Raw genomic sequence first — 25294 nt, 5'->3', positions numbered from 1 at the left:
CTTCCAAAAACAGATTGAAGGTTTAATTCATTTAATCTTTTTACTTCACGTTACATCAACAGATTTTAGACACTAATCCCAGCTGACAATTTAAAAAAAAAAAAGAAATGTCATTATTGTGACACTAGATGTCAGCCTTCTCAAATCAACCACAGGATGCTAAGCATGGGCTGGAATCACAGTACACAGTGTGTACATTCACTTTGTTCTGTCTTCTAGTCTAGTGGTCCAAACAGGAGATATATTCAGTCAGTATTTTTGTTCATGTAACAAACCAAATACAATAGAATTATTAGCATCCACAAGAGCAGAGTGACAATGACAGGATTTGGTCGAAAGGCATAAGTACACAGGTTCATAGCAAATAATGTATTTTTTGTTACTGAATAACTAACATTGAAATAATGTTTTTGCTTTGTATGTTTTGTTGTCCACACTTTAAAAATTATATCCACCTTTGCCTTATGGTGCCTGTTTTACAAAACCTCAATTTCTTTGGTACTCCCGCACACAGTAAAGCATTACTGACAGTTTAATGCAATAGAAAATCTGATTTTACAGTTTGGCACGCTGGTCATGTTATAAAGCAGTAAATAGATGATGTGGTGTGTTTCTGTGTCTTAAGGTAAGGGTGTGCCTTACACCAGCAGCTGTGAAGAGTGAACATTGCTACAGTGCCCCGGGATGCTGGAGATATTCCACAGCTTCCCCCCGATGCCGGTAAGACACGTCCACAAGCAGATGTAGAATACATTTTTATACATCTCTACAAAATGCCTTAAAGAGCAAAAGGACAGAAGTGCACCAGTCAGGGGATAGAGGCACCACGCACAAGAGAGAGCCTTCCTGTGTCACTCACCATCAAAACATCATTCTGGACCAATGCTCAGTCCGGGCAAGGCAGATGGCAGACCTTTCTTTCTATTCAGTAATAATCATTTACAAACAACAATTCAAACTGTGCTATAAAACATTTTATTTCTTAATCCTGCTTTTGATTGAATTTCAACAAGAACTTTTGTCAACATTTCTGATGAAACAAAGGGCTTTTGTAATTAAATCATTATTGGTAAAATAAATAAATAAATAAATAAAATAATGATCTGACGACGTTTCCACTTGAGCTTAATCAACCATATCATCATTATCACTCCACTTAGGTAAACTAGATATTTCATTATTGAGCAGTTGGTGGTTCATGTGCATTTAATGACAGTTAATGTGATTGTTGAGGTCATAATAGATCTAATTAACAACATGTCTAACAATGACCCAATACCGGCCCTCTGCAGATGAGCTGCTTCTGATTGACTATTGTCAGGGGGTTCAAGTGTCTGTCTGCGTTAAATGTTGGGAACCTCTTCTCCCTTGCGCAACCCACTGACCTAGATTTCAATTGTTTTCTGCCTGAGACAATGGGAGAAATGGTTTCATAACCGAACACAATACCTGGGCTTTATTCGACACGATTGTTGTTGAGGTTCTCATTGTGGTGTGATTTTGTGCTGAGCTGTGTTTTCTTTATGTAACCTGCTCAAGCAGCCAGTTCACAGTAGATCACTTGTAGATGATTCAACAGATTGTGCATTCACGGGGATTTCAGCAGCTCAGCACGTCCTCTTACTGCTGTTTTAAACACATGGGGTGTTGGAAATGTTTCCAACTTTTTCTAGTGCTAAACGCATAATCACTATAATGATGACAAACTCGTGCACAGCAATTCAGTGACCAGTATTTGTCATTTAAAGGCCTAAAAAAAACCAACATCATCACAGGCTGCTTTTCATTATGCTTATGCTAACTGCTTTAAGTAACACAAGTGTTGTTTTGTTGTTCACACCCTAAAATCTATTTGCATCTATTAGATGTGTGTCTTTTAAAGTGCATAACAGGACAAAAATGCCATTACTTCCTCCTACTTGCCTATAGCTGAAAATGCATTTAATATAAATAAAAAAGAAAGACAAGGAAAAATCACATCCATCAGAATCATATGATGATAGGTAAATGTAAAGACCTTTTTAAGTTCATTGAGAAAATTAAGGCATGTTTGTATTTGAAATGATCGATACCTTTTTGGTGAAATGGAGTGTGTGTAATTGATGTGTATTTCTTAACTGATGCTAAACGCTGTATTTGAAAACACTCTGGCTTCTTTTACACTCTTCCATATTCCCCTTAATATTTCTCAATGGTGCATGTTAATTTAAGTCATAAGTAGTATATCACTGAAAATTAAAGATTAAGTGTCAGTTTTCTATGAGGTGATGAGGTAGAAGACCAGTCACTGTGGAGATGGAGACAGGCTGGCAGGACAGAAGAGAGGAAAAGTGCTGCATGTTTGGTTGATAGATGAAGGAAGACTACACAGAAGGCAAATTAATCAAAGGACATCAAAGGGAAGTGGATGTAGTGAGGGAGGGGGGGAGGAATGAAAGAGTGCCGCCCGTTTGTCCCATGCCCTTCCCGCTCCGCTCCGCCTGAGTCTGTTCTTAGATCTCCGGGCCATTGTACTGCACGGGTGCATGGAGGGGGCTGGGGCACAGTGCGCACAACAAAACATATACACACTCAATGTCTGAAAACAGGGCTCAAAAAAGGGAGAAACACTTTTCCTTCTTCTCTGACTCCTCTTTGTCATTTTCCTCTCCTTGCAATCAGAAATGTGTTTGTTTGAGCCTTCCCATCACCAAACCATTTCACTTCACAAGACTAGGCGACACAAACTTTGACCAAAACATAAACATACAATCACACACTGTCTCACGGATACTATATGTTGTTGTTGGTGTAAACTCTGCTGTCAGTGCTGGCTTGAGGCAACAGTGGTCAGCTCTCTTTGATAATGCCCTGCTGGATTTGACTGCCGCTCTTTTTATCGTTCAGCCAGTTAGTTGGCTCAAAGTTGACTCCTTTGAGTGTTACTCCTTTGGGTTGTTGGCTGGCCCAGAACATTGTGTTTATGTCAGTTTTATTACTCTGCCCATACCTTTTTTTTTTTTTTTTAGATTTTAGACATTTTATCATTATAAAACACAAATATGTCATGAATTGCATCACAATTTTAGAATAATAAAGAGAATCACACCTGTTTGTGTTTTTTTTTTTTTGTTTTTTTTTTAAACCAAAGTCAAAAGAGTAATAAGAAAACTCTTTGGCACATGGTCTTAGTGACAGGATCTCCACAAAGCACACAACTCAATTTTTACATTTCATTTTATATACTGATGTATGCATGAATATCTTGTATACATAGGCGTTAGTTGTTGTTCTTAAAAGTTCACAATGGACTATAAAATTTTGCGTAAATTGCCATTTCTTTCCACATGTTTCAATGAAATTGAGCCAATATCCTAGTTTTTAGGTTAAAAGAATGCAACACGAATAATAGTTTGCTCATTCACTTTAATGCTTTAAGTAGTTCTAGCTCTTATAATATCATAGTTTGAACTGTAAATCCTAAACATGTTTAAAGTTAGATGTTAAAGTCAGAGATGTTTTCCGTTTCACTTTATCAAAAGTGGTATAGATTAATTTTATTTAATCACGTAAGACTGAATGATTTTGTCTGAAAGTAAGTCGATTACCATTTTTCTCCCTTTTGTTTTAATAAATGTGATGGCAACAAACATGCTGACAGGAAAGGCTTCTTGACTTGAAAAACACATAACGTTCATATGAGCACTCTTTTAATGTATCTTTATGTAACAAAAACAGAGTTCAGCAGAGAAAGACAAAAGCGATGTGAACTGACAATATTTTAATGGGGGGGATAAAGGACTGTAAGTGATCAATGGAAGCGGCAGCCAAGTGATGCCCGGGGGACGCCTTTGATGTGGGCATCCTCAGAGGGACGCCGGGGACAAAGCCTTCTTTGAGGGGCATGCAGAATGGCAGACACTTCCCTCTCCCTCTCTCCGGCTCTCTCATACTCTGTCGCTGAATTGCCTTCCATCTCCTGCCCGCAGTGCTCACGCTTTGAGACTTGGGCTCAGACGCCCGTTGACCGTCTCTCCCACTGTACATTCCTCTATAGCAGCCCATATCCTTCTCTGCATAACTTTCTCCCTCTTCCTCTCACATTAATTAATTCAAACAACACCCCCTTCCCTACGGCCCAGCCAATCAGTCCCCCCTCCTATCTGTATCTCTCTCTCTCCCTCCCTCTGTTTCCTTTCACAGAACCAAACCTCTTTGTAATGTCCAGCCTTGGCAAGTTGCACCCGATTTGCTGTCACAGTCTTAATGAATTCATCTGTTTGTGTATTGGCCATGGGAGCATTTCTCCCTCCTCCCGCCCTCTCGCTCTGTCTTTCCCTATCCTCTTCCCCCTCCCTCTTACTGGTGTTCCCCTGGGTGCTCTATATATATACCAGGGACCACTCTAGGCACCTATTGTTCCTCTAAGCAAACTTACAGACAGATGCCCTGCACGACAGTGTGGGAGAGATCTCAGAAGACAGGAGGAGGGAGACTGCAGAGAACCACCAGACAGTAAGGATTTGGAAGCCCCGTCTCCAGCACCTCTTCACCCTGTCCAGTCATCCCTCGTGTTTCCTGCGTGTCTGCTTGTTGTCATTGTGAAGTTGAGGTCTGATGCTCTGACAACCATGCTGCTGCTGATATCACTGTTGTTTATGGGGCTGGACTGCTTGCTGGGAGCCCCGACAAGTAGAGAGGTCTACAGGATGCCCCAGAGCGCACTCAAAGGTACAACAACAGTTTTTCCATTGTTTCTCAGTAACAACAATTTTGTTAAGAGTACCCACAACAGTGCCTGTGAGTGGCTAGAGTTATGACGTCTGATATTTGCTGAATCAACTGTAAAAAATAGTTTCAAAATTTCTCTTTGGAAAACGGGTATCTTTTTGTGTATCAGCCACAACAAGCATGCAAAGAACCACTGGTGACACTGTGATGTCTCAGAAACATTAATATCTCTCCAAACACCTGCTGATTTTACAGATCTGAACGCTGCTCACTCAAATTTTTCGCGAGTCATCTGTTGCAAGTTACTTTGTTTTAGCGTGAAAAGCTGATGCATATGAACACCCATGGACCTTTTGTGCGTTAGTTTGTGTGTTACTTATCTGTGCTGGATCACCCACTGGATAAAGATACAGTGCAGAGTAGCAGGTGTTCAGCTTTGAGTTAATAATTGTCCTCAAAGAAGCTGATAAAATGATCTCTTGTAGCCTTTTTAGGAGAGTTACATGTCAAATAGAGACAAAGTGAAGCAGGACCTCTGTGCTGAGTACAGCAGAGCCTTCATCCAAGCAGCTGGTGATAGCAGTGTGTGTTTGGAGTGTTTAGGACAAGGGACTCGGGGTCTGAGCTGCCCCAGGGCTGCCAGCCTGTGCCCCTGGGGTCTGTCCCTGCCCGCCAGCTTCTGTCCCCTCAGCCCTGGCCTTCTAATTAAGTCTTCAATCAACATTGTTGTTGTTAGTGGCCTATCCTGTGATGTGGCGCGGCACAGAGGGGGGCTGCATGGTCGGCGGTCCGATTGAAGTGTCTCTGTAGAAGCCTCACCAGCACGCTGAGCGTGAGCTAGCTCCTCTAGCACACTGCCAATGAGCTCAACAAGTAGCATGAGAAAAAGGACACTCACACACACAGAAAGCCGCACTAGTTCATGTTAATTCTCCAATACATAGTATTGGAGACACAAAGTGTTCCCACAGCAAATGACAGTCTTCATGTCCTTCCTGTTACTGTAGCCTGTTGACACATTTTTCCTGTAAAAGTTATAACAAGAAATCTCTGGAGTGAAGAATCCATAAAACATGTGAAATGGTCAAACAGTGATAGATGGTAATGGACCTGTTGGCAGTTTAATCACATATATATATCTATATCTATATATATAGATATAGATATATAAATATAGAGAGAGATAGGTAATTAACAGTACGCCTCTGCAGATGTATTTGCACAAATTTAAGACAACGTTTTCTTTTTGTTGTTTTGGGCACTCTTGCACAATCAATAAGTACACTGCACATCTACTCGAGCAAGTGTTCAAGTGAACAAAGCCTAAATACATTTTCTTTAACGTTCAGCCGTTTTCTTCCTCTTATTACTAAATTCGGTGCATAATTCTGACAATGGAGTCTGAAACTGGGATCCCTAATTGTTTTGTAAACAAGGATTTTTACAGGAGACTGTTAAACTGTTTTGACTGAGACATTATGTAGTTCAGCCGTTTCTGTACTGCAGTCTCTGCAATGATTCAGCCAACATACCATACCTGTATGCTGGCCTGCCTGACCTCTCTCTCTCTCTCTCTCTCTCTCTCTCTCTCTCTCTCTCTCTCTCTCTCTCTCACTCTCTCTCACTCACTCACTCACTCACTCACTCACTCTTTTCTCCTGTCTACCCCTGCAGCCCTGTCTGATCGTGGCACTGTGGTTCTGGAGGCCGCCCTGACTAGTGCCCTGTCTGCTCTGGAGCGTGCGTCGTCTGAGAGAAGTCGGGCTGAGGCAGGTTGTCGGGGCTGCGTTCCCTGTTTGTTTCAGGACTGCGGACAACTGTCTGGGACCTGTTGTGAGTACACATTACCATTACCTTTTCATTCTTGAGCATCTTTCAGCCACCTTTGTCCAGCGTCACCGCTCAGTGTGTTCTTGGTGAGACTTTAACTCGGAGTGCTCCTCCTCTTGCCAGCGTCCCCTGCCAGTGCCTTATCAGAGCCGAGCTGTAACATCATCAGCAAAGCGCAGAAGATTCAAGATGGAGCAGAGCGGAGCTGGGCTCTGAGCCAAGCCTGTGCGTACTACCAGCACCGCTGCCCAGCTGGGGAGCTGGACAAGGAGAGCTGCATCCGGATCATGGGTGAGAGCTGCAGCGCCCGTGTCCTCCAGTGCAGCCTGCTCAACACAATGCAGAACCTGGAACCTGCCACGCAGTCACATGCACAAGGTGAGGAGATGTAATCAAGACGCACTCATATCAATTATTCTTTTTATTTACTTAACACAAAAGTAGATCAATAGTTCATTCAACTCATTTACATGGATTTCGTAATAGACGTTTGTCCACATATAGGAACGCTTTCTGTATTTGTTGGCCATCATTGTTTCTGTGTTCCAGCAGCAGTGTGCGGCCAAAGGTCATCCACGGTGCAAAATATCACACAGCCGCGCTCCAGGATCGTGGGTGGCTCTCCTGCTCCTCCAGGCAGCTGGCCTTGGTTGGTCAACCTGCAGCTGGATGGTGGCCTGATGTGTGGCGGAGTCTTGGTGGACAGTTCCTGGGTGGTTACTGCTGCACATTGTTTTGCTGGGTACGAGTGCATGTGTTGCTGTGGTAAAATTATTGCTCTTTTTTTTTTTTCCCTTTCCTCTCTGAATCCTCCTTTCTCTTATTTGTCTGTCCCCTGCAGCAGCCGTAGTGAGAGCTATTGGACGGCCGTCGTGGGGGAGTTTGACATCACCAAGACTGACCCTGATGAGCAAGTTCTCAAAGTGAACCGTATCATTCCTCATCCTAAGGTAGCAACAGGCTGCAGTTCCCATTTCAGTCAGACATTAAGCTATTCAATCAATCAACAAATCATTCAAAACCTGTCCTATTTCTGCAGTTCAACCCAAAGACATTTAACAACGATATAGCTCTGGTGGAGCTGACATCACCAGTGGTCTTATCTGAGCATGTTGCCCCAGTGTGTCTCCCTTCTGGCATGGAGCCACCTACTGGCAGTCCATGTTTGGTGGCAGGCTGGGGCTCCCTATATGAAGGTACGCAATCTTGCATGTTTCATTTTTGTATGAAAGATGTGTGCTTTTGATGAACACTTAACAAATTTCTCTGAGTAATTAAATCTGACGATACCCAAAATAGAATATATATGTGTCTGTGTCTGTTTTCTTTGACAGACGGCCCGTCTGCTGACATGGTGATGGAGGCCAAGGTTCCCCTGCTGCCTCAGAGCACCTGTAAAAGTGCTCTTGGCAAAGAGCTGGTCACCAACACCATGCTGTGTGCTGGCTATCTCTCTGGAGGCATTGACTCCTGTCAGGTGGGCAGAGATGTCATTTTCACTTGGGGCCCCTGTGTTTTGATTGTCAGCAGTTATCATTTTCTCATTCTTATTTTAATGTAAAAAGCTATTTTGGGGAAACATTTTTGGAAACCCAACGATTTGCTAACCAAACTTCTTTCTTCTTTCTGTCATTTTTAGGGAGATTCTGGAGGTCCTCTGATATACCAAGACCGAATTTCAGGTCGGTTCCAACTCTACGGCATCACTTCCTGGGGAGACGGCTGTGGAGAGAAAGGCAAGCCTGGAGTCTACACACGGGTTTCTGCCTTCTCTGACTGGATTCAGGCTGAGATACACAGTAAGTTTCCCCCTTTCAATCCCCCCCTTCCTTTTTTTTTTTTTTTTCCCATTTCCCTAACCTTAACCCTGAACCCCCACCACAAAATAAAGAACCCCCCCCTTTTTTAAAACATTTTATAAAGTGAATATGCCACATGTGCCAGAGCAGCTCAGAAAAACAATGAGCTTCTTGTCCCCAAACCTAAACATTCAATATGTACAATTACTAAAATCCATTCTCATGTTTTTAGAGTCATTTGGTAGCCGGGAGCCAACATGTGCAGAACTTCTGAAGACAACAGAAATGACAGAGGAGGAGCAGAAGCCTGAATTCAGCTCTCTCTGTCATTTCTACACTCTGACCTGCCCCCCTGGTCAGTCTGCCAGCGTCTGCAGCCAAATGGCGGAGGATAAGTGCCTAACCCGCTTCAAGAAATGTCGTAAGTGAAAAATTCTCATAGATAATTACAAAAAAAAAGACACAGTACAATATTTCCTGTAGAGGTCTCTGAATTGTGTTCACTCTCTGCCATCTAGAGATGCATTCATTCCTCCAGACCCTGTTGGACTTGCTCCAGAGAGCTGAAGACTACATTAGGGACAAGGTGGACTTGACCTTCTTCACCCAGACACTGCCTCAGCTGGTGGAGCACATCTACAGCACAGCTTTCGCTCACACCAGAGAGCGCAGGGACCTGGGGTTGAGCCAATGTCTCACACAGATTGAAGGTAGAAAAATATAAACTTGCTGTTGTTCAAATGTCTAGAAAATGAGTAAACAGCCAAATAATGCCTCCTTTTCAGATGCAGTGGTGTATTAAGAGATTGCATTATTAGTCAGTGTTGTAACATGAGGTTTATTACTTGTAGAACAGCTGGGCGGAGCGGCAGTGGATGAAGAGCAGAGTCCTTCAGCTCCTCCTGCTCTATTCAGAGAGGTGGGCCCTCTGGTTGACGACTGGGACAAATACTTGAGAAAGATGGCTGAAGACATGGACAAACAACACAGCGGCACATCTACAGACACGTCCGCTGCACAAACAACACATGAGCACAACATTTTCTTACAGGTAGATTGTCAACACTGGTACCTTCAGTGAGAAAGGAAAGGGCATAACTGATTATAATCACTTGATGTTGGTTTATTTTAAACTGGTATTAATATCCATGTCATCTGCAGACAGAGGACGCCTCAGTACATCAGCTAGAGGAAGAATATCGGGCTGTCATCTCAGCTCTGCGTTTCAAACTGGACTCCAGAGCTGCTCCTCCAGTCCTTCACCTGGACACAGCCTACCCTCAGAAAGAGACTCCCAGTGCTCCACCTTTTCCCACTTCTTTCACTGGGAAACCGGTCCACTCCTCCTCCTCTGAGGAAGCCCAGAAGCCTTGGTCGCTTCTAACAGCATTGATGAATGAGATAGAAAAACTGAAGACACAGGATGTGCAAAAAGATACACAAAGTGAAACCTCATCCATCACAGATGTTTCTCCTGATGTATCATGGAGCGCCACATCAGAGGATTTTCCATTTCTAGAGCCCGCAGACAAAAGAGACTTAAAATCTTCATCGTTACAACCTTCGGTTCAGTCACCAGCTATCGTCCAGATGGACACTGATGGTGACCGGACAGAGATGACTGCTGACCCCAGAAAAACTACACATGCTGTTAAGATACAAAGTCTTCAGAGAATATACAGGAGCCTCCTTCAAAAGAGGCAGATACTCGGAGCCGGTGGGAAAAGTACGTGCCTCAACCTGTACTGACTAAAACTAATACCTTTAAGTTGTCTTGTTATTTGTACCATTAAGTTTTTTTTGTTTTTTTTTTTTTTTTGCATGTAGCTTGTCCTGGAGTGAGAGAATCCTCACAGCGAGTCAGCCAAGTCAGAGACTCCTACAGCTGGATCCTAAACATCCCCAACAAGAACTTGCACATGAATTTCCAAGAGGTAAATTATTAGTTAATAAGAAGTGAGGAGAAGCAAATATGTGCTGGTGGGAGGAAAAATCCATTATTTTATTGATCTTCTTTCTTTTCCTCAGGTTTTAGTTGATCTGAGTTCCAAGAATGACCGAGGACTCTACCAGGCACGGGTCAGAGCAGTAGTGGGAGGAAGACCTTTGACCTTCTACAGTCTCGTGGGCCTAGAGAACGAGTCATTCTACCGCAGTGCACCAAGGATCATAGCTTTGGCATTAGAGGCACTCAAGACTTAACTTCATCAAACAACAAGTGAGACAAAATGAAAAATAAGAAAGGAGCAAAAGAAACAAAAACCCTCAAAGAGAGCAGAAGAAACCCCTTATTATGGGACAGAGAATCACGCAAAAAAAAAAAACAACACAAAAAACAAAACAAAACGCACAGCCACACAGACATACCCTCTTCTGTTGCCATTATTATTATTGTTGTTGTTGCTGTTTTCCTTCTTTGAGAGACTGAAATTAGCTCTAAATGAAAACACAACCATGAATGTATCAACCCAATTTTTGTCCACCTATTACGCAACTGGATTTCTTTTGTAGTTGAAGACGCCGCCTTGTCTAACTTATGAATCTGTAAAAAATGATAAGTTATTCATATCGTCATTGTCTTTTGAAAAGGTTGAGCCTCTTGTGAGGCACTCAGGCACTCTGACTGTATATATTAATCATTTTATCTTAAGTTCTGCCATATTTATTTGTACAAAAAAAGCCTTTGTATTTTTGTAAGAAAAAAATAATAATAAAAAATTTAATCTATACATAAATAAAATTGTTATCACCGCTATGGCATGGTCGTGTTAAATGGTAGACAATAGTTAATAGACAACATTAATATTAATCCTGTACTTGTACTGGTAAAAAACCCAAACATGCTCTCTTGAGGTTTCCATCAGGTTCAGTTCCTATTATGGCCCCAGACTGACCTCAGTCCTCTGACCCTCTAAGGCTTAAAACAATTTCCCATCATCACAGCAGCTGCTGTGCTGTGATGAACAGCACCTCCCTGTTTTCTCTCTTCATTTCCCGAATGAGGAATCGTAATTGAACCCTCTTAGTGAGTACTGACAACTGCTACTTCAAAAAGTGTCAGCCTTGACTTGTTTAAAAAAAAACAAAACAAAACAGAAAACTCTTTGCTGCATATACAGCTCACAATTATCACCAACTCTCAGCTTCTGTTTGATTTCATGGTGATGATTAAAACCAAACTTTTCTTACAATTAATATGAGTATGACATGCACACTTTGATTGAGCAACTACTGCCTCTGACTTGTGTTTATGTGTTTGTGGGAAGTGTGCCATATCATGCCAGGAACAAGTATTTTTGTGACTGACGCACACACACACACACACACACACACACACACACACACACACACACAAACTAATGACAGCCCACAAATGTGTTAGCAGCCTCCACAGAGCCCGGTCAGTCATCACAGGTGGTGTGCTGTAAATGGATGAGACTTATCACCTGTTCTCTTGTCCAGTGTAAGGCTTTTTTTACTCTCCGGCACGTAGAGACTCTTGACAATGCTCCGGTCTCCTTCTCTTTATCGTCTAATCATTCTGCCTGTAATCCTTTTATTATAGAAACCACATCTAACTCGGGCCTCTGGTGGAAAAAAGCTGTTAACTATCTTATTATAGAAGACTGCTGAGCTAAATCTACAAAGAGTTTGTTTCTTTCTATAAGGACGCCTGAATGACAGTAGCCAGGTGCTCTGAATAGAATTACCCAGCAGTGTGTGTTTAGACGGGGTACTTTAACACTGGAGGGCAGCCATGTACCGACTACAATACCCAAACTATGTGCATGACAGCTGGCTATGCCACACTGCTAATACACTCTTGGATTTAACCTCAACAATCATCAACGCCCCCCGCATAGCTCTGACCATTCCTTTAAACCTCAGCCCTTCCAACAGCATTAACCTCTGCTGGGAAACACACACACTCACACAGACAGGCTGGGGGGGCCAGCAGCTCTACCAAGTAGTGTCGGTGAGAATCAGTTTAGTGGTCAAAGTTTTGTGCCAGATAGCGCAGCATAAACACTTTCACAGATGGATTCTGGACCTCCACTCTCTCTGTCGCTCTTCATAAGGGTTTATATTCTTGCCACAGGTAGGAACGCTGGCTGATAATCCTGTGTGAATTTGTGGAGTTGTACATTACCAAAAAGTATTGACATATCTGATCTTGTGTAAGCATTTGTTCTTCACTGAACCACCAAAGCTATATGTATGTTTTGTTGTACCCAACTGTGATAAAGGAATTTGAGAAACTAGTTTAAAGACACTTATTTAACAACTGCAGCAGTTTGCTGTTATTGATTAGGCCTGCGTTTTTAGATTCAAACTAAACGTAACCGTTTTGAAATGATTGAGACTGGCAGTAAACCGAACAGGACTGTTTACCAAATCATGAGATTCATCAACGGATGAAAGAACGATGAAGATCTGTTTACCGTTGTCTCAAATGGAGAGCTCTGAGAATAGAAGAGGGATGTTCAGGCGTTGCTGCTGCTGTAATGTAATATAGAAAAATGTTGAAATTCTTGTAATGCTAGACACTGTCACCTGTCCAATAATGACCCCCAGACATCACCAGACTTAGGATTTTTTCTTATCCAGAAAACTCCTCATGAACCATATCACACACAGGTAGTAATATGAACAGAAAATGTGAAATTTAAAATTGACTTCTTGTGCTGTCACTTGTGTTAATAGCATCTGCGCTGAACCTCGAAGGGGAACTCTTCAAGGACTTAATGAAGGACTACAACAAGAATGTCCGACCCATGGAGAGGAGTGGGGACATCACTCGGGTCGATATCAAGATGACGCTCACCAACCTCATCTCCCTGGTAGGTGAAGTTAAGTCTAGTGTTTTTGATTAGTGTCAGTAGCTATTAAGGCTTTTCACATTGTCTCCCCAACTATCTCTTCAGAATGAGAAGGAAGAGGCGCTGACGACCAGCGTCTGGATAGAAATGGTAACTACTCACATACACACACACACACACACTGGGTATTTATTTTTATGTTTTATAGCACATTTGCTAAAAAATAACAAAAGCAAATCCAGTTCACAGCATTTTTTTTTTTTTTTTTTTTGCAGCAATGGTGTGACTACAGGCTCAGATGGGACCAGCTTCCCCGCTCAGCACTTTATGGGAACATCACATCTAACCTTCGTGTCCCCTCCAAGAGCATATGGCTGCCAGACATCATACTGGAGAATAAGTGAGTGTATCGCCTACCACATATGACCAAGTTTGTTGAATCAAGAAGGCTCTCTCTTTGAGCCATTTAGTGCTGTGCATTTGGCTATAGGTGGCATTTTGAACCTCACTGTCACTGAGGGCGTCAGTCCTGCATAATGCAGGATTTGTCTTTGTTTGGTCTGATCAGAAAAAGGCATTAAGTTATGTTATCTGTCAATCACCAGAAGTAACACAATGCCAAACTAGTCTTGCTTCTATCTTTGAAAAATGTTTATATAAATATGCATAAAAAATACAGTGCTAAAGGCCAAATGTTTGTGTGTGTGCACCGAGTGAGCATCAGTTTCTGTCTCCACTATCTTCTGGTCTGTAGTGTGGATGGACAGTTTGAGGTTGCGCTTTACTGCAATGCACTTGTGTCTCCTGACGGCTGTGTGTACTGGCTGCCTCCTGCCATCTACCGCAGTGCTTGCACCATCACAGTAAACTACTTTCCCTTTGACTGGCAGAACTGCACCATGGTCTTCCGGTGAGTAGAGTGGTGGTCTGTTCTTCACCTGGTCTTGATGACAAGCTAGTGAGCCAAGCGGCTCCACTCGGAACAAAACCCTTGATACTATAAATCTGTCAGCAAATGAAGGTGGCCCAGGTTCAGCCTTTGCCTCTCGCGCATCTCTGGATTTGGTTGTCATCTCATTGAGAACAATAATTTTCAAAAATTAGCAAAAAAATTACACAGATGGAAAAATGAGGCTTTGCTGATCCCTTAGGGTTGATGCCTGTTACAGCAGCACGTTTCCTTAATTCTGAGTGAAAATGTATCTCAAGGAAATATAATCATGTGAAATAATAATAAAGAAAAGTAAACTGTATACAATATACGTCTAATTAATAAGCCACACATGCAGATGAGAGATATGTAATATACTGACAATAGGCAGTAACGAGTCAATGTTGTGGAATATGAACAGAAGCCATAGTAGTATAAACTCAATATTTTAATATGATGTTGCAATATAATGCAATGTAATAAAAACTAAAAACTCTTTCCATTCCAGTTGCACAACAGCCTTAAAAGGCTTTAAAACTGAATATAACAACTTTTCAGAAAATGGTAAAAGAACAGATTAAACGAAGATTAAACGAAGGACAAGGTTTTACAGCAGTGTTTGTAAACTCCTAGCTACAGCCCTCTTTGTTTGCTTGTCCAGAACAGGGACAGTGCTCCCGTCACTCATGGACTCTTTTCACTCTGATGTCTTGTAAAAGTGAATAGATGGCTGTGTTTGTTGTGGAGACAGATGGCGTGTTCTCCCCCTTTGTGCAGTTCTCAGACGTACAGTGCCAATGAGATCGAACTGGTTCTCAAACAGGAGGACAACCACACACTGGAGTGGGTGGATATCGACCCAGAAGCTTTCACAGGTACAAATAAACGAACAGATGTTCTACATTTATCGATAGTGAGGTATGATGTCTTTGTACTATGAACACTTTGTTGGTAGAGAATGGCGAGTGGGTCATCAGACACAGGCCAGCTAAGAAAGTCGTCAACACTCAGTATACGAAGGATGAACTAGAGTACCAGGAGGTGGTCTTTTTCCTCATCATCCAGCGAAAGCCCCTTTTCTACATCATCAACATCATCGTTCCCTGTGTGCTCTTCTCCTCCCTCGGCCTGCTTGTCTACTACTTACCTGGCAAAGGTCTTTCCCTTACTTTCAGTCATAGTCAGTCATTGCAAGATCACATGACGACACCAATCTGAATGAATACTGCTGTGTGGTTACGTTTTTGTAGCTGGTGGTCAGAAGTGCACAATGTCTATTGCAACACTCTTGGGCCAAACTGTGTTCCTCCTGCTTATTGCCAAAAAGGTTCCAGAGACCTCGAAGGCCGTGCCTCTTATTGGAAAGTAAGTTCATTAATGTTCATCTCAGACTCTAGTGGTGACTGAAGGGAGTGCTGAGATACATGTGATGAATTTTACACCTGTGGCTGCAGGTATCTAATGTTTGCGATGTCAGTGACTACAATGGTCGTGATGAACTGTGTGATTGTTCTCAACGTTTCCCTGAGAACCCCAAACACTCACATAATGACGGACAAAGTCAGAAAGGTGAGTATGAGGCCAGATGTCTCTTTTCTAAATTGAATTTCCATGATGGGGCTACTGGGTGGCCACACTGTGAAGTCCACATCAGTTTGTTTGCAACTGGAGAAACTTTTGAACTGCTTCTTTCAGATCCTCCTTAACATCCTTCCTCGACTACTGAGGATGCAGATGCAACCATGGACACCAAACAGTGACAACACCTCAGTAAGTGGAAATGGTAACCACCTGACTACAGACAGTAACAGTGTTTTTCTGGTGCCCTGTCGACGACGCAGCTCCATGACCCTCATCACAAAGGCGGAGGAATACGTGATGAAAACAGCTCGGTCCGAACTCATGTTTACACGACTCAAAGAAAGAAATGGATTGATTAAAACAGCATTAGAGAAGCTACGTAAGTATCTGAATTTTTGGCTACCTGAAAGTGTGTTTTTCTTTTTAACCCAAGTAAACACCTGGTCTGTTTTGAACTCAGACGACGGGCTGGAGGGGGGCACAGCTGAGCACCTTGGTACCAGTCTGGCAAAGGCCTCTCCTCAGTTGAAGCAGTGTGTGGCATCATGCAAAAACATAGCTGAGGCAGCGCGACAGCAGAGAAACTTTCAAAACGTGAGTTCTACTTTTATTACACCAGATTCATCTTACTCCCCGAGTTTAAATCAGTATCAATTTGGACCTCATTCTTTTTCATTAAAACAGGAGAATGAAGAGTGGTTCCTGGTGGCGCGGGTGATCGACAGGGTTTGCTTTATTGTCATGACGTTGGTGTTTTTGATTGGCACTATCGGAATTTTCCTGATGGGCCACTTCAACCAGCCTCCCTCATCACCTTTCCTTGGTGATCCAAAGAAGTACCTTCCTCTGGTAAACAATCTTAATGATACAACTGAGAATGGGATGGGAGCAGACTTCCTGGGCTGAACCAGGAGAAGATCATTAGGTTTCAACGTGGAAATTGGGCAGCATGTGTAAGTGATGCTTCATTGATGACTGGGATGCACTGAGAATGGAAAAGATACAACTGTATGTATTTTCTGCACTGGTGGTCAGGTGCTACTGTGGAGGTGTTCACTACCTGAGAGGTTCAGACAAATATACCTGGTCATGTGGATGAATCGCTGCATGAGCGTTGATGCCACATTTGATCCATAATTATAGAGACTGGGGTCAATTGCAAGGTTGGAAAATGCCAGCATTGCTGTTGTGAAGAAAAAAATAGATAAACCTTTAGGGTTTTTACTTCCTGTCTGCACATTTACTGACAGTTTACTTTCTTCCCCATGACAGTCAACATAAAACATGGTGTTGATCACACATGTAACTAGTAAACAACCGAGGCGAATTAAAACCAAATGCCAAACAATTGTTTTTACCAGCGAAGGTCCCACTGCAGGATTGAATTTTTTGTTAATCCGGTGTTTGATGCCTTTTTCAAGGCACAGTTCAGGATTACTGACACCCCCCAGACTCTTCCCAAAACATAGACCCACAGTGCAGCCCTCCACCACTGGAAGCAGGATTTCAATTACATGGCTGAGTGGTGCCTTTCTGGCCCAACAAAAGGCAGATCCGGCTAGTTGGGATGGAAACAGTCAGGGGCAAAGACAGAGTTGGGGGTGTTAGAATGGGAGTGAGACCTCTAGACACACAGACTCACAAAACCAAACATTACTGCATGAACATTCACACAGCCACACAGAGCTGGTAAAGAGGCTGGCACTTAAATCTCCCTGATCCTGCAGACCCTTAAGCGTTCGCCTTTCTTTTCACTGTTACATCATCAGTCCGCAGGTCCAACACAGAGGGTAAGTCAGTGACTTATTATGCTCGTTGGGAGGTTTCTATATATATTTTTTTTTATTTATATCCTATATAATGAGGAGAGAATGCTAGTTTGTCCTTGCAACTGTTACCAAGTGCTTGCTCATGGAGGGATTTGTTGGGTCTCTGGAAACAACTCCTTAAAGAGCTTGGTCCGGACCTGCTCAATGTAAAGTGCCTTGATGTAACTGTTATTCTGTTATGATTTGGAGCTATATAAATAAGTTTGATTTGATTTCATGTAAGGGAGTTTGAACCACGTGAGCACTTGTTCCTTTGTTGTAGCAGTTACTGTAAGTTGTCAAGAAATATACAGTGTAGAAAATGAAAAAAAAAAAAAAAGCAGACTGCATGCGACGGCGAAATCGCTGTTTTGAGAGGAAGATATTTATTTGCTGCTAGGGAACAGTGGACGCCACAGTGTGGCGGCAAGTTGTTTTCTTTGAACGTTCCCTTTTCATTTTTTGGTTTTGTCAAGATGTCCTTAAAACATGCCATTTGCAACATTTTTTGCTGTATTTATCTTGAATGTATAAAAAGCATGTTGAATTTTTCTTTCTGTCCTTTCTTTTTCTTTTTTTAACAATCTAGCCCATGGTTAAAAACTAGTGGCAGGCCTGGCCAAAATACTTTCTTTTAAAGACTTTCAAAAGACTTTCCTGACTTTTCTCTCTGTTCAAATGCTTTCTGCTGTTTTGTTTTGTTTTATGAAAATGTTTCATTGGTAAATATTGAGTCTAAAAGTCCAATGGTCTTGTTTTACATGTACAGGCAGCCGAAAATTATTCAAAAATATGCCATGTTTTTTGACACGAATGGTCATACACTCTACACTACTTTCCATGAATCCACTAGTTCTCAAAACAAAACAAATTAATATAAATATAATATAATTAAGAAATGTACAGGGGCTGAAGAAGTTGCTATTCTTTATGGACACATTTTAGTTGATTTTTTTTCATCAGAGGGTGCAACAATCTTGAGTCTGAAAGAGGTTCCACACACTGCAAGTTGGCCTATTATCTTTTTTTTTTTTTTTTTTTTTAATTAAAGGTTCTCATTGCCGATTCCACATTTTCAGTTTTACACCATGTCGGCAGTGACCAACCAGCCTTTTCCTTTTGGCCGTCTGGAGCGAGAAAAGCACATCCAGATGATTTTCAGGGCTTTCCAAAACCGCTGTGAGCCTTCATGTGAGTGCCAGACTCAATCCCCTGCACCTGAACCCCAGAAAACGCCTTCAGCGTGGGAATCGAACGAGCAGCTTTCAGGTCGGTCTCCTGGAAGGAAGCTGGAAAATGGCTACCTGCAGCCACCAGACAAAATGAACAGGCCAGGGGTGCAGGAGCAGAACCTTGGAGGTGCGGTAGGATCAGACTTTCTCTCTGTGCTGGAAACAGTCAGTCACATCCATGTTAGTGCAAGGCCAGAGTTGCAGGGTAAGAAAAAAATTCTTATATGTAAGGTTCTGATTTGAAAAAAGGTTCTTGTGGTTCAGAAATTTCTGTACCTGAAGAGAACAATGCTTTCTCCAGGCCCGCAGTGTGTCCCCAGGCAGATCTACAGCATCACAACAGGAGGCAGCAACTCACAGTTATTTGTGGCTGTGGAAGGTACTTTTGAACATTCAGCTGAAGTACATGTTTCTGACCTGAGAACATTCTTATCATCTGCATTTTATATAGACAGCGTAAATGAGTTTCTCCTAATGTCGCCCCCTGTCAGAGAGCTCATGTGTGTGTCTCCAGTGCTGCGGTCCAGCTCGGGCCTGTTCCCTGAAGGGCTTCGACTGTCAGGGTCACCAGGTCTTTTATCTTGAAAGGCCCCTGAGGTTGGATGCTTGCTGCTTTGGCTGCTGCCTGATGGAGATGAGAGTCTATTCACCTAAAAAATATCTCATTGGCATTATATACCAGAGGTAGGACAGTTTGAAACTGCATTTATTCATGTCCTTTACTGGATTATATTTTTGGTTTCTTGTACCTTATGGTGTAAATCTCTTTTCAATTTAATACATTTCAGTGGGAAATCTACTTTTTATACTATTAGTTATTTAACTGTACTACTACAAAACAGACTGTACTACAAATTCAGATTTTTCCATGATGTTTTCGTCTGAGCTACCTGCAGTGAATGAACCCGTTAACTCTTTGATCTCCTACTATCAGAATATTCTAACGGCCAACTTTTAATACTTTACATTCCTTTACTCAACAACTTGTCATGTGAGCCTTTTTCCATGTTGTTCCCAGCCTCTGGCCGCCCTGAGCTCCCAAAGATGCCCGGGCTTGTCTCTAAATAGAATTGAGAGCCTTTACTGCTCCACAGAGCCAGGTTGTAGTCTAAACCTGAGGGAGTTAATGCACAAAACAGCTGACTGCAGGCAGACACGCCAAAAAAACAGCACTGGGAAAGAAGGAATGCAACATCCTCTATAATGGAAATGTTGGCTAATGGGAGCAATTGCTGCACCTTGTCTCCTGTGGCCAGACCGAAATGCTTTCGTCTTCATCTGGCTGAGTTTGACTGCAGAGTTAGCTGGGGTGTGTTTGTGTGACAAATTTAGAGTTTTCCGGCAGTGGCACTCGATGAGGTTGTGTCCAATTACTGACCAGGCAGAAGTTTAAGTGACCAGAGATCTACTTGGTATAAATATTCCCCCAGTGTGCTGAAATAAAGCATGCCCCAGCGTGAACTCCTCCGACACTAAGCGAACAATGGTTTTGGTGCAGCGGAGGCATGGCAGCTGAAAATGTGATCAACCATCAAAGCCAGACTGCGCCCCTGAGTGAAGGACTGGCCAGTGCACCTGCCAGCCTGCTTATTGTGCAATCATGTTAATGTAAGTGTGTTGTGCTGACTGTGCTGCCAGGTGGAGCATGTTTACCCCTCTCCTGGAAGTGTGTGACTCAGAAGGAGTAAACACATTCAGAATCCATGGCTCCTGCTGTCCATGTCGTTGTGTCTCCAATCAGAAATTTCAGGTAGTAAGATTTAATCAACGCAGAATCAACCCCATTTCTACGAGCAATCCACCTTCAGCATTGTTTGCCTCCAATCACGTGCCAGATCGTCTCAACCATTGGCGAGAAAATTGGAACGATATGGAAGAAATGGCCAGGCTTTAATGACGAACATAACATGGACCATGAGTATTTTGGTTTGGATGGTGAGTTCTGCCTGCATATATTTCATTTTTCCTCTCAATTTATTAAGTATCGCATTACCAAGAACGATTCTCACAAATCTCTCTAGTTTCATAGCAACACAAAAGGAAATAAAAACTCTTAACTTGCACCTTACATTTAATTTTTGCCTGCTGAAAAACCTCCACATTTGCATTTCCAGTTTATGATGATGGTGATTATTTTGTTTTTATTCTTCCAGTGCCACCAAGTGTGGAATCCCACATTAAACTCCTGCTGCTGGCAGCCACTTTCTTGTTGGTAAGCATATTCTTCTTCATTAAATAGTTTGTGTAAAAATCAAATGAAATCATTAGTTTGGAAATTATTCTGATATACATCACTTAAAAGTAGATCTAACCTACTAAAGGGAGCCGATGCAGAAATATGTCAACCTTATTTTAAATAATAATTAAAACTCCCTGGCTTCACTATTGAGGTCACCTATTCTTATAATTTCTCCACAGAATCACATGTACTTTGAGATGAGCTGATCAGTGAAAAACAACCAGTCATTACTAACTGCTGCGGTGCACCAGCCAGGTCGCACACTTGACCGCAGGATGTGCCCCAAGGTGCACCAAAACATTTTAAATGGACTTCTATTCAAACTCCATGTTCATTTATGACACTGAACCAATTTCAGCAGCAGATGCATATTTGACATTTATTGCTATATAATCCATCAGATGTACATCCAACAGCGTTTCTTCACTTTTGACACGCGCACACACCTGCACCCATCGTCACACTATCAAACACATTACAGTTTTTCAACAAACTATAGTCGCTTTCTTGAAATGGTTCCGAAACCTGCTCCAGAGGAATAAAAAGTGTCACAGACCCTGAACCTGGGCCCAGTGTCATTTCTTTTTCTACAAAATGGAAAAGGAGTGAACAACAGTGTTTTAGGATCCTTTTACACCGTTGCAGAAGACATTAAAGCAGAGCCCAACCCTTGGATTAATTAAAGGCAGGGTAAAGACAAAACAGGACTGAAGGGAAACCTGGGTGGGGCTCAAGGCCAGGCACAGTGATCTAGGCAGCTTGGCAGTCCATGTTTTAAGATGCCAGTTATACAACGTTCTGCTCAACACAGGATGGACGTCATCCTTTGGGATTCAACTTCCAGGTCAAAGATGAAGAATCATTGTTGATTCGGTAACACAATCTTTGAAGTGGACTGTATTTACAAATACATTGTACACAATAATGGTAGTCATTCCAGTTTGAAATGACCCAAAGAATTGTAGATAAAATACAGCACTGTCATAAAATAACATCTACAAGCAACCCTGTTTGAGTCCCAATAAAACCAATTACCACAGACTTATTTTGACAGCAGGAAGTTTGATGGTATGTTAAGCAATATGAACAGATCTGGTATTATAACAGATTTGTTTTGTTATTGGTTTTCTTGAATTATTTTCAAGTACACTTTGTCAACAGATAATGACCAAACACCAGCAACATGCCATCCCTCCCTCTTTTGGCAAGTTAACCAATGTTATAACTTGCATTTCAAACATAAAAAGGGAGGCTTTGTTCTCCTCTGGTTGATTAAAAATAACGCATATCTCTCTCTTCCACTTGTTTCAATGTCCTATTGAAAGGCTTTTCTGTTCATTTCCAATTTGAAACAGAAGGAATGGTCTTCTTGCCTCTGTTCCTGACTTTTACTCTGTCTTCAGACCACAAAGTGCCAACTCACGCAGAGGTATCCTTTTCTGGATTCGTCATCCATCAACATATCACATATACACGCACCTACAGCGCACAAACAGAGACAAGCAACATCACTGCAAGACAAAGTGCAGAAAACTAACTGTTTTGCTTAGATTAATGCAGCAACAGTTACTTACCCTTACAGAGGTTCTCTGTGTGAGAGGCTAACGTCCACCGCTAGCATTCACCAGACCATGGAAGTCTTCCCAGGCTCTGCACAGGAAGATGCAGTACATCATCATTCATAATACAGAGAACAAAGTGTTTATATAGTTATGCCTTTTCAATGGCAGAGCCACAGCTACATCAATTTCCTGAAAAAGTATATTGAACATTAATTACACGCTTGTTTCTAATCCACTTTTCCATTACACCAAAAAGCGACAGTGATCAAAAGGCTGATTATTTTAATGTAAGAATTTAATTCATTAAACATAGTTCCCAAATAAAGTAAAGTGTAATGTTACCAATTATTATCATCAACTATAATGTTGCCAATTTTTAACATAAATGTGACACAAAAGCCTTAAATGACCTGTTTCACAGATTTTTTTTGCAGTTTTTTGTTTCATATAAAGCTGAATTGATTAATCATTGACCAAAAACATATTTGATCAGTGTGGGCTATGAGAAAATGATTTAAGAACCAAATTGTGATGATACATTACAGTCAAAATGAAAAGTTTGTGAGCATGCAAACATTTATGTGTGAGAGAATTAGAGGAGAAAGATAAAAAATAAAAATGAGGAGACATACATACTTAATGCTGTCTGTATGTGTCTTGTACTCCATGATGGTGTTGGGAGGCAGGTTAAGGACTCTGCGTAGGGTGTCTCTGATGCGGGCAGTGGTTGCCTGGTCACTAGCTGTCTTGTTCCAGATGGAAATGATATCCTCCTGAATAGAAGAAGTCCAAGGAGAAGGCATGTCTAAGTATGCTGGTGTTTATAGAGTGGGATTACATACATACACACATGCAACAAGTGTCTCTTGGTGAGTTTACCTGGAAACGTACTGACACCACAGCCCCACAGATCTCCTCTCCCACCATGAACTGCTCCCCTAGCATGGCCAGGATCAGGTTCTCCCAGCACCGAGATGCCAGGCCTTTCCTCAGACGAATGATCCACTTCCCACCCATCTTATTGGCATCATCCTACACGCAAGACATGCAGGGTTACAGAAAGAGCTTTTATTTAAAAACTTTTTTTCATGTAGAAAATCACCAATGTGTACTCGCCTCCCACATGGGTTTAATACCCTCTTTGAAGAGGTGGAAGTCACTATGACCTGTCAGATCACCTGGCCGGATCATGTGACTATAAAAACGCCAGAACTGTTCCACCTAAGAAAGAAGAATGAATGGTGATCGTAGGAGAATGAGTCAGCGTCTTGTATTTAAAGGTTAGGGCGGCCTTCCTTTCTAATGTCTGTACATGCTCTAAAAGAGTCATGTGTGGGGCAACATACCGAAGCGAAGCTGCCAATCTGTTTGATGTTCTGTTCGTAGCTCTGTGTGCTGGCTGGTCTGCCCGGGGTGCGTCTGGAGTACCAGAAGGTGTAATTGTATTGAAGAGGGTGCTCTCCTGCCCCTGGCACCACCATCTGCAGGCGAGGAAAAGGTGACTAGCCCATATAATTAAATCATGAGGCTGCATGCACGTGAGTCATATTTCAACAGGCTCACCTTTTTTCTTGTGTTCTGTTCTTTGTCCTCGTCTTCAGCTTTTTCCTTCTCACTGTCTTTCGGTGAGCCTTGGTCCTGATCGTGGTCACCACTATCATCATCTTTCAGTCTGGATTTGATGGAACAGAAAACTCTAAAAACAACTGTCTAGGGCATGCAATGATTTGTTTATATTAAAGGAGACCTGTATGGTGTTGCCAATTAATTAGGAATACCTTGCTTTAGGTATTGCAGTTTAACAGAAAAGTAATATAATTGATTACAGTAGACGGTAAAATTTCATGGTGTTTTTTAAACCGATGTTTATTTCATTAGAATTAGTGTAACCTGACATAAATCGGGTATGAAACTGAAACTGAACCTTCTTTAAGATAATATTTACTGCAGCGCTGCTGCATTAGACTGCAACAATTTTATCTGCAACCTGTCAAGTGAGTGGACTTTTTCCCAGTGGACTACAAGGATGTTCACTGTTGTTCACTATAATGCACATGTGCACAACTCCACTTCAACCACTCTGATCAGGAATCAGCTTTAGTGTGCTGTCAGCCATCTGCCCCTCTACTCCCAGGCCATGTGAGTCTAGAATGAACCGAGACTGCGCGCACCTTCCCCCGCCTCTAAACCACCACCACGCCGAGGCTTCGGGGCCTGCGCGCCTTCCGCCATGCTAAGCTACACCTAGCAACGCGGCGCATTCTCCACCGTAAAACACACTTTCATCCCCGTAGTTGCCTCCTTGTGTCCCCAGTGCAGCCGTGTGCCCGGACCTCGGTCCCGGCTGGGTTTATAAGCACACACTGAGCATGCAGGACCATGCAACGAAGCTGACACACCTCTTTTTTTTTTTTTTTTACACGCAACGCGACAGCTTTTCGTAAACCTTAACGCTTCCCGGTTGATCTGCAGCCGCGAAGGGGAGCCAGCTCTCCGGTAGATAGGCCACGGAAACTTTTCGTTACTCACGCGTCAAATTTGTTGTTCATTATTTTGAAGGTTTCTTCGGGACCGACCACAGCCTCCTGAATTCCGCAGGAACGGCGGCGCGCGCAGTAGACGCCACATGCACGCGCACGCCATGTGCGACTGATGATGAGCGTGGAGGGCCCCCAAAGCTCTGGACCACATGGACTTACACCCAGTGGTAATGTGAATGTCAGAAGGTCAGTCCAATCCAAAGATAAAATCGTGTAACAGATGTTGGACACATTGGTACCAG

At 42.4% G+C, this 25294-nt stretch overlaps 4 protein-coding genes across 6 annotated transcripts; 3 read left to right on the top strand and 1 right to left on the bottom strand.

Moving 5' to 3' along the window:
* The first annotated feature begins 6813 nt into the window (after window positions 1–6813).
* Window positions 6814–8768, top strand: prss56 (serine protease 56). Its single transcript, XM_029524779.1, has 7 exons — window positions 6814–6918; window positions 7093–7282; window positions 7382–7490; window positions 7580–7736; window positions 7875–8017; window positions 8180–8339; window positions 8572–8768. The coding sequence occupies exons 1-7, from the start codon at window positions 6828–6830 to the stop codon at window positions 8766–8768; spliced, it is 1047 nt and encodes a 348-aa protein (XP_029380639.1). The 5' UTR covers window positions 6814–6827.
* A 3003-nt stretch (window positions 8769–11771) lies between these two features.
* Window positions 11772–17830, top strand: chrng (cholinergic receptor, nicotinic, gamma). Of its 2 annotated transcripts, none has more exons than XM_029524217.1 (12): window positions 11772–11802; window positions 13044–13180; window positions 13265–13309; window positions 13435–13559; window positions 13914–14069; window positions 14868–14965; window positions 15046–15246; window positions 15341–15455; window positions 15545–15659; window positions 15786–16050; window positions 16132–16265; window positions 16356–17830. In XM_029524217.1, exons 1-12 carry the CDS (start codon window positions 11772–11774, stop codon window positions 16575–16577), a joined length of 1644 nt encoding a protein of 547 aa, XP_029380077.1. In that variant the 3' UTR covers window positions 16578–17830. The 2 variants fall into 2 exon arrangements, with proteins under 2 accessions (XP_029380077.1, XP_029380075.1); XM_029524215.1 differs by lacking the exon at window positions 11772–11802 and adding an exon at window positions 12335–12438.
* Window positions 17831–17983: 153 nt separating this feature from the next.
* LOC115057605 (phospholipid scramblase family member 5) lies at window positions 17984–21588 on the top strand. Its single transcript, XM_029524771.1, has 7 exons — window positions 17984–18916; window positions 19013–19090; window positions 19203–19395; window positions 20350–20461; window positions 20547–20646; window positions 20865–20923; window positions 21130–21588. Exons 1-7 carry the CDS (start codon window positions 18568–18570, stop codon window positions 21154–21156), a joined length of 918 nt encoding a protein of 305 aa, XP_029380631.1. The 5' UTR covers window positions 17984–18567; the 3' UTR covers window positions 21157–21588.
* Window positions 21208–25188, bottom strand: eif4e2 (eukaryotic translation initiation factor 4E family member 2). 2 transcript variants are annotated; one of them, XM_029524219.1, is made up of 8 exons: window positions 25042–25188; window positions 24076–24184; window positions 23859–23993; window positions 23629–23733; window positions 23392–23544; window positions 23145–23285; window positions 22525–22600; window positions 21208–22429 (listed from the first exon to the last, which is right to left on the bottom strand). In XM_029524219.1, exons 1-7 carry the CDS (start codon window positions 25059–25061, stop codon window positions 22565–22567), a joined length of 699 nt encoding a protein of 232 aa, XP_029380079.1. In that variant the 5' UTR covers window positions 25062–25188; the 3' UTR covers window positions 21208–22429; window positions 22525–22564. The 2 variants fall into 2 exon arrangements, with proteins under 2 accessions (XP_029380079.1, XP_029380078.1); XM_029524218.1 differs by having other exon boundaries at window positions 21210–22429; window positions 23149–23285.
* Window positions 25189–25294: the final 106 nt, after the last annotated feature.

Source organism: Echeneis naucrates, chromosome 17 (genome assembly GCF_900963305.1).
Source record: "Echeneis naucrates chromosome 17, fEcheNa1.1, whole genome shotgun sequence".
NCBI classification, from domain to species: Eukaryota; Metazoa; Chordata; class Actinopteri; order Carangiformes; family Echeneidae; genus Echeneis; species Echeneis naucrates.
Note: the sequence above shows the minus strand (reverse complement) of the source record. Positions and strands in the feature narration are given on the sequence as shown.

Bases quoted from the DNA above. Each gene is read 5' to 3' on its own strand.
- prss56 (XM_029524779.1), top strand. From the start codon at position 6,828: ATGGGTGAGAGCTGCAGCGCCCGTGTCCTCCAGTGCAGCCTGCTCAAC. The intron at 6,919-7,092 runs GTGAGGAGATGT...GTGTTCCAGCAG, and splicing joins CACGCAGTCACATGCACAAG to CAGTGTGCGGCCAAAGGTCA. The intron at 7,491-7,579 runs GTAGCAACAGGC...CTATTTCTGCAG, and splicing joins GTATCATTCCTCATCCTAAG to TTCAACCCAAAGACATTTAA.
- chrng (XM_029524215.1), top strand. From the start codon at position 12,378: ATGGATTCTGGACCTCCACTCTCTCTGTCGCTCTTCATAAGGGTTTAT. The intron at 13,181-13,264 runs GTAGGTGAAGTT...CTATCTCTTCAG, and splicing joins TCACCAACCTCATCTCCCTG to AATGAGAAGGAAGAGGCGCT. The intron at 15,247-15,340 runs GTCTTTCCCTTA...ACGTTTTTGTAG, and splicing joins CTACTACTTACCTGGCAAAG to CTGGTGGTCAGAAGTGCACA.
- LOC115057605 (XM_029524771.1), top strand. From the start codon at position 18,568: ATGTCGGCAGTGACCAACCAGCCTTTTCCTTTTGGCCGTCTGGAGCGA. The intron at 18,917-19,012 runs GTAAGAAAAAAA...TGCTTTCTCCAG, and splicing joins TGCAAGGCCAGAGTTGCAGG to GCCCGCAGTGTGTCCCCAGG. The intron at 19,091-19,202 runs GTACTTTTGAAC...GCCCCCTGTCAG, and splicing joins GTTATTTGTGGCTGTGGAAG to AGAGCTCATGTGTGTGTCTC.
- eif4e2 (XM_029524218.1), bottom strand. From the start codon at position 25,061: ATGAACAACAAATTTGACGC. The intron at 23,734-23,858 runs GTATGTTGCCCC...CTTCTTTCTTAG, and splicing joins AGATTGGCAGCTTCGCTTCG to GTGGAACAGTTCTGGCGTTT. The intron at 23,286-23,391 runs GTAAACTCACCA...TCTTCTATTCAG, and splicing joins TGGTGTCAGTACGTTTCCAG to GAGGATATCATTTCCATCTG.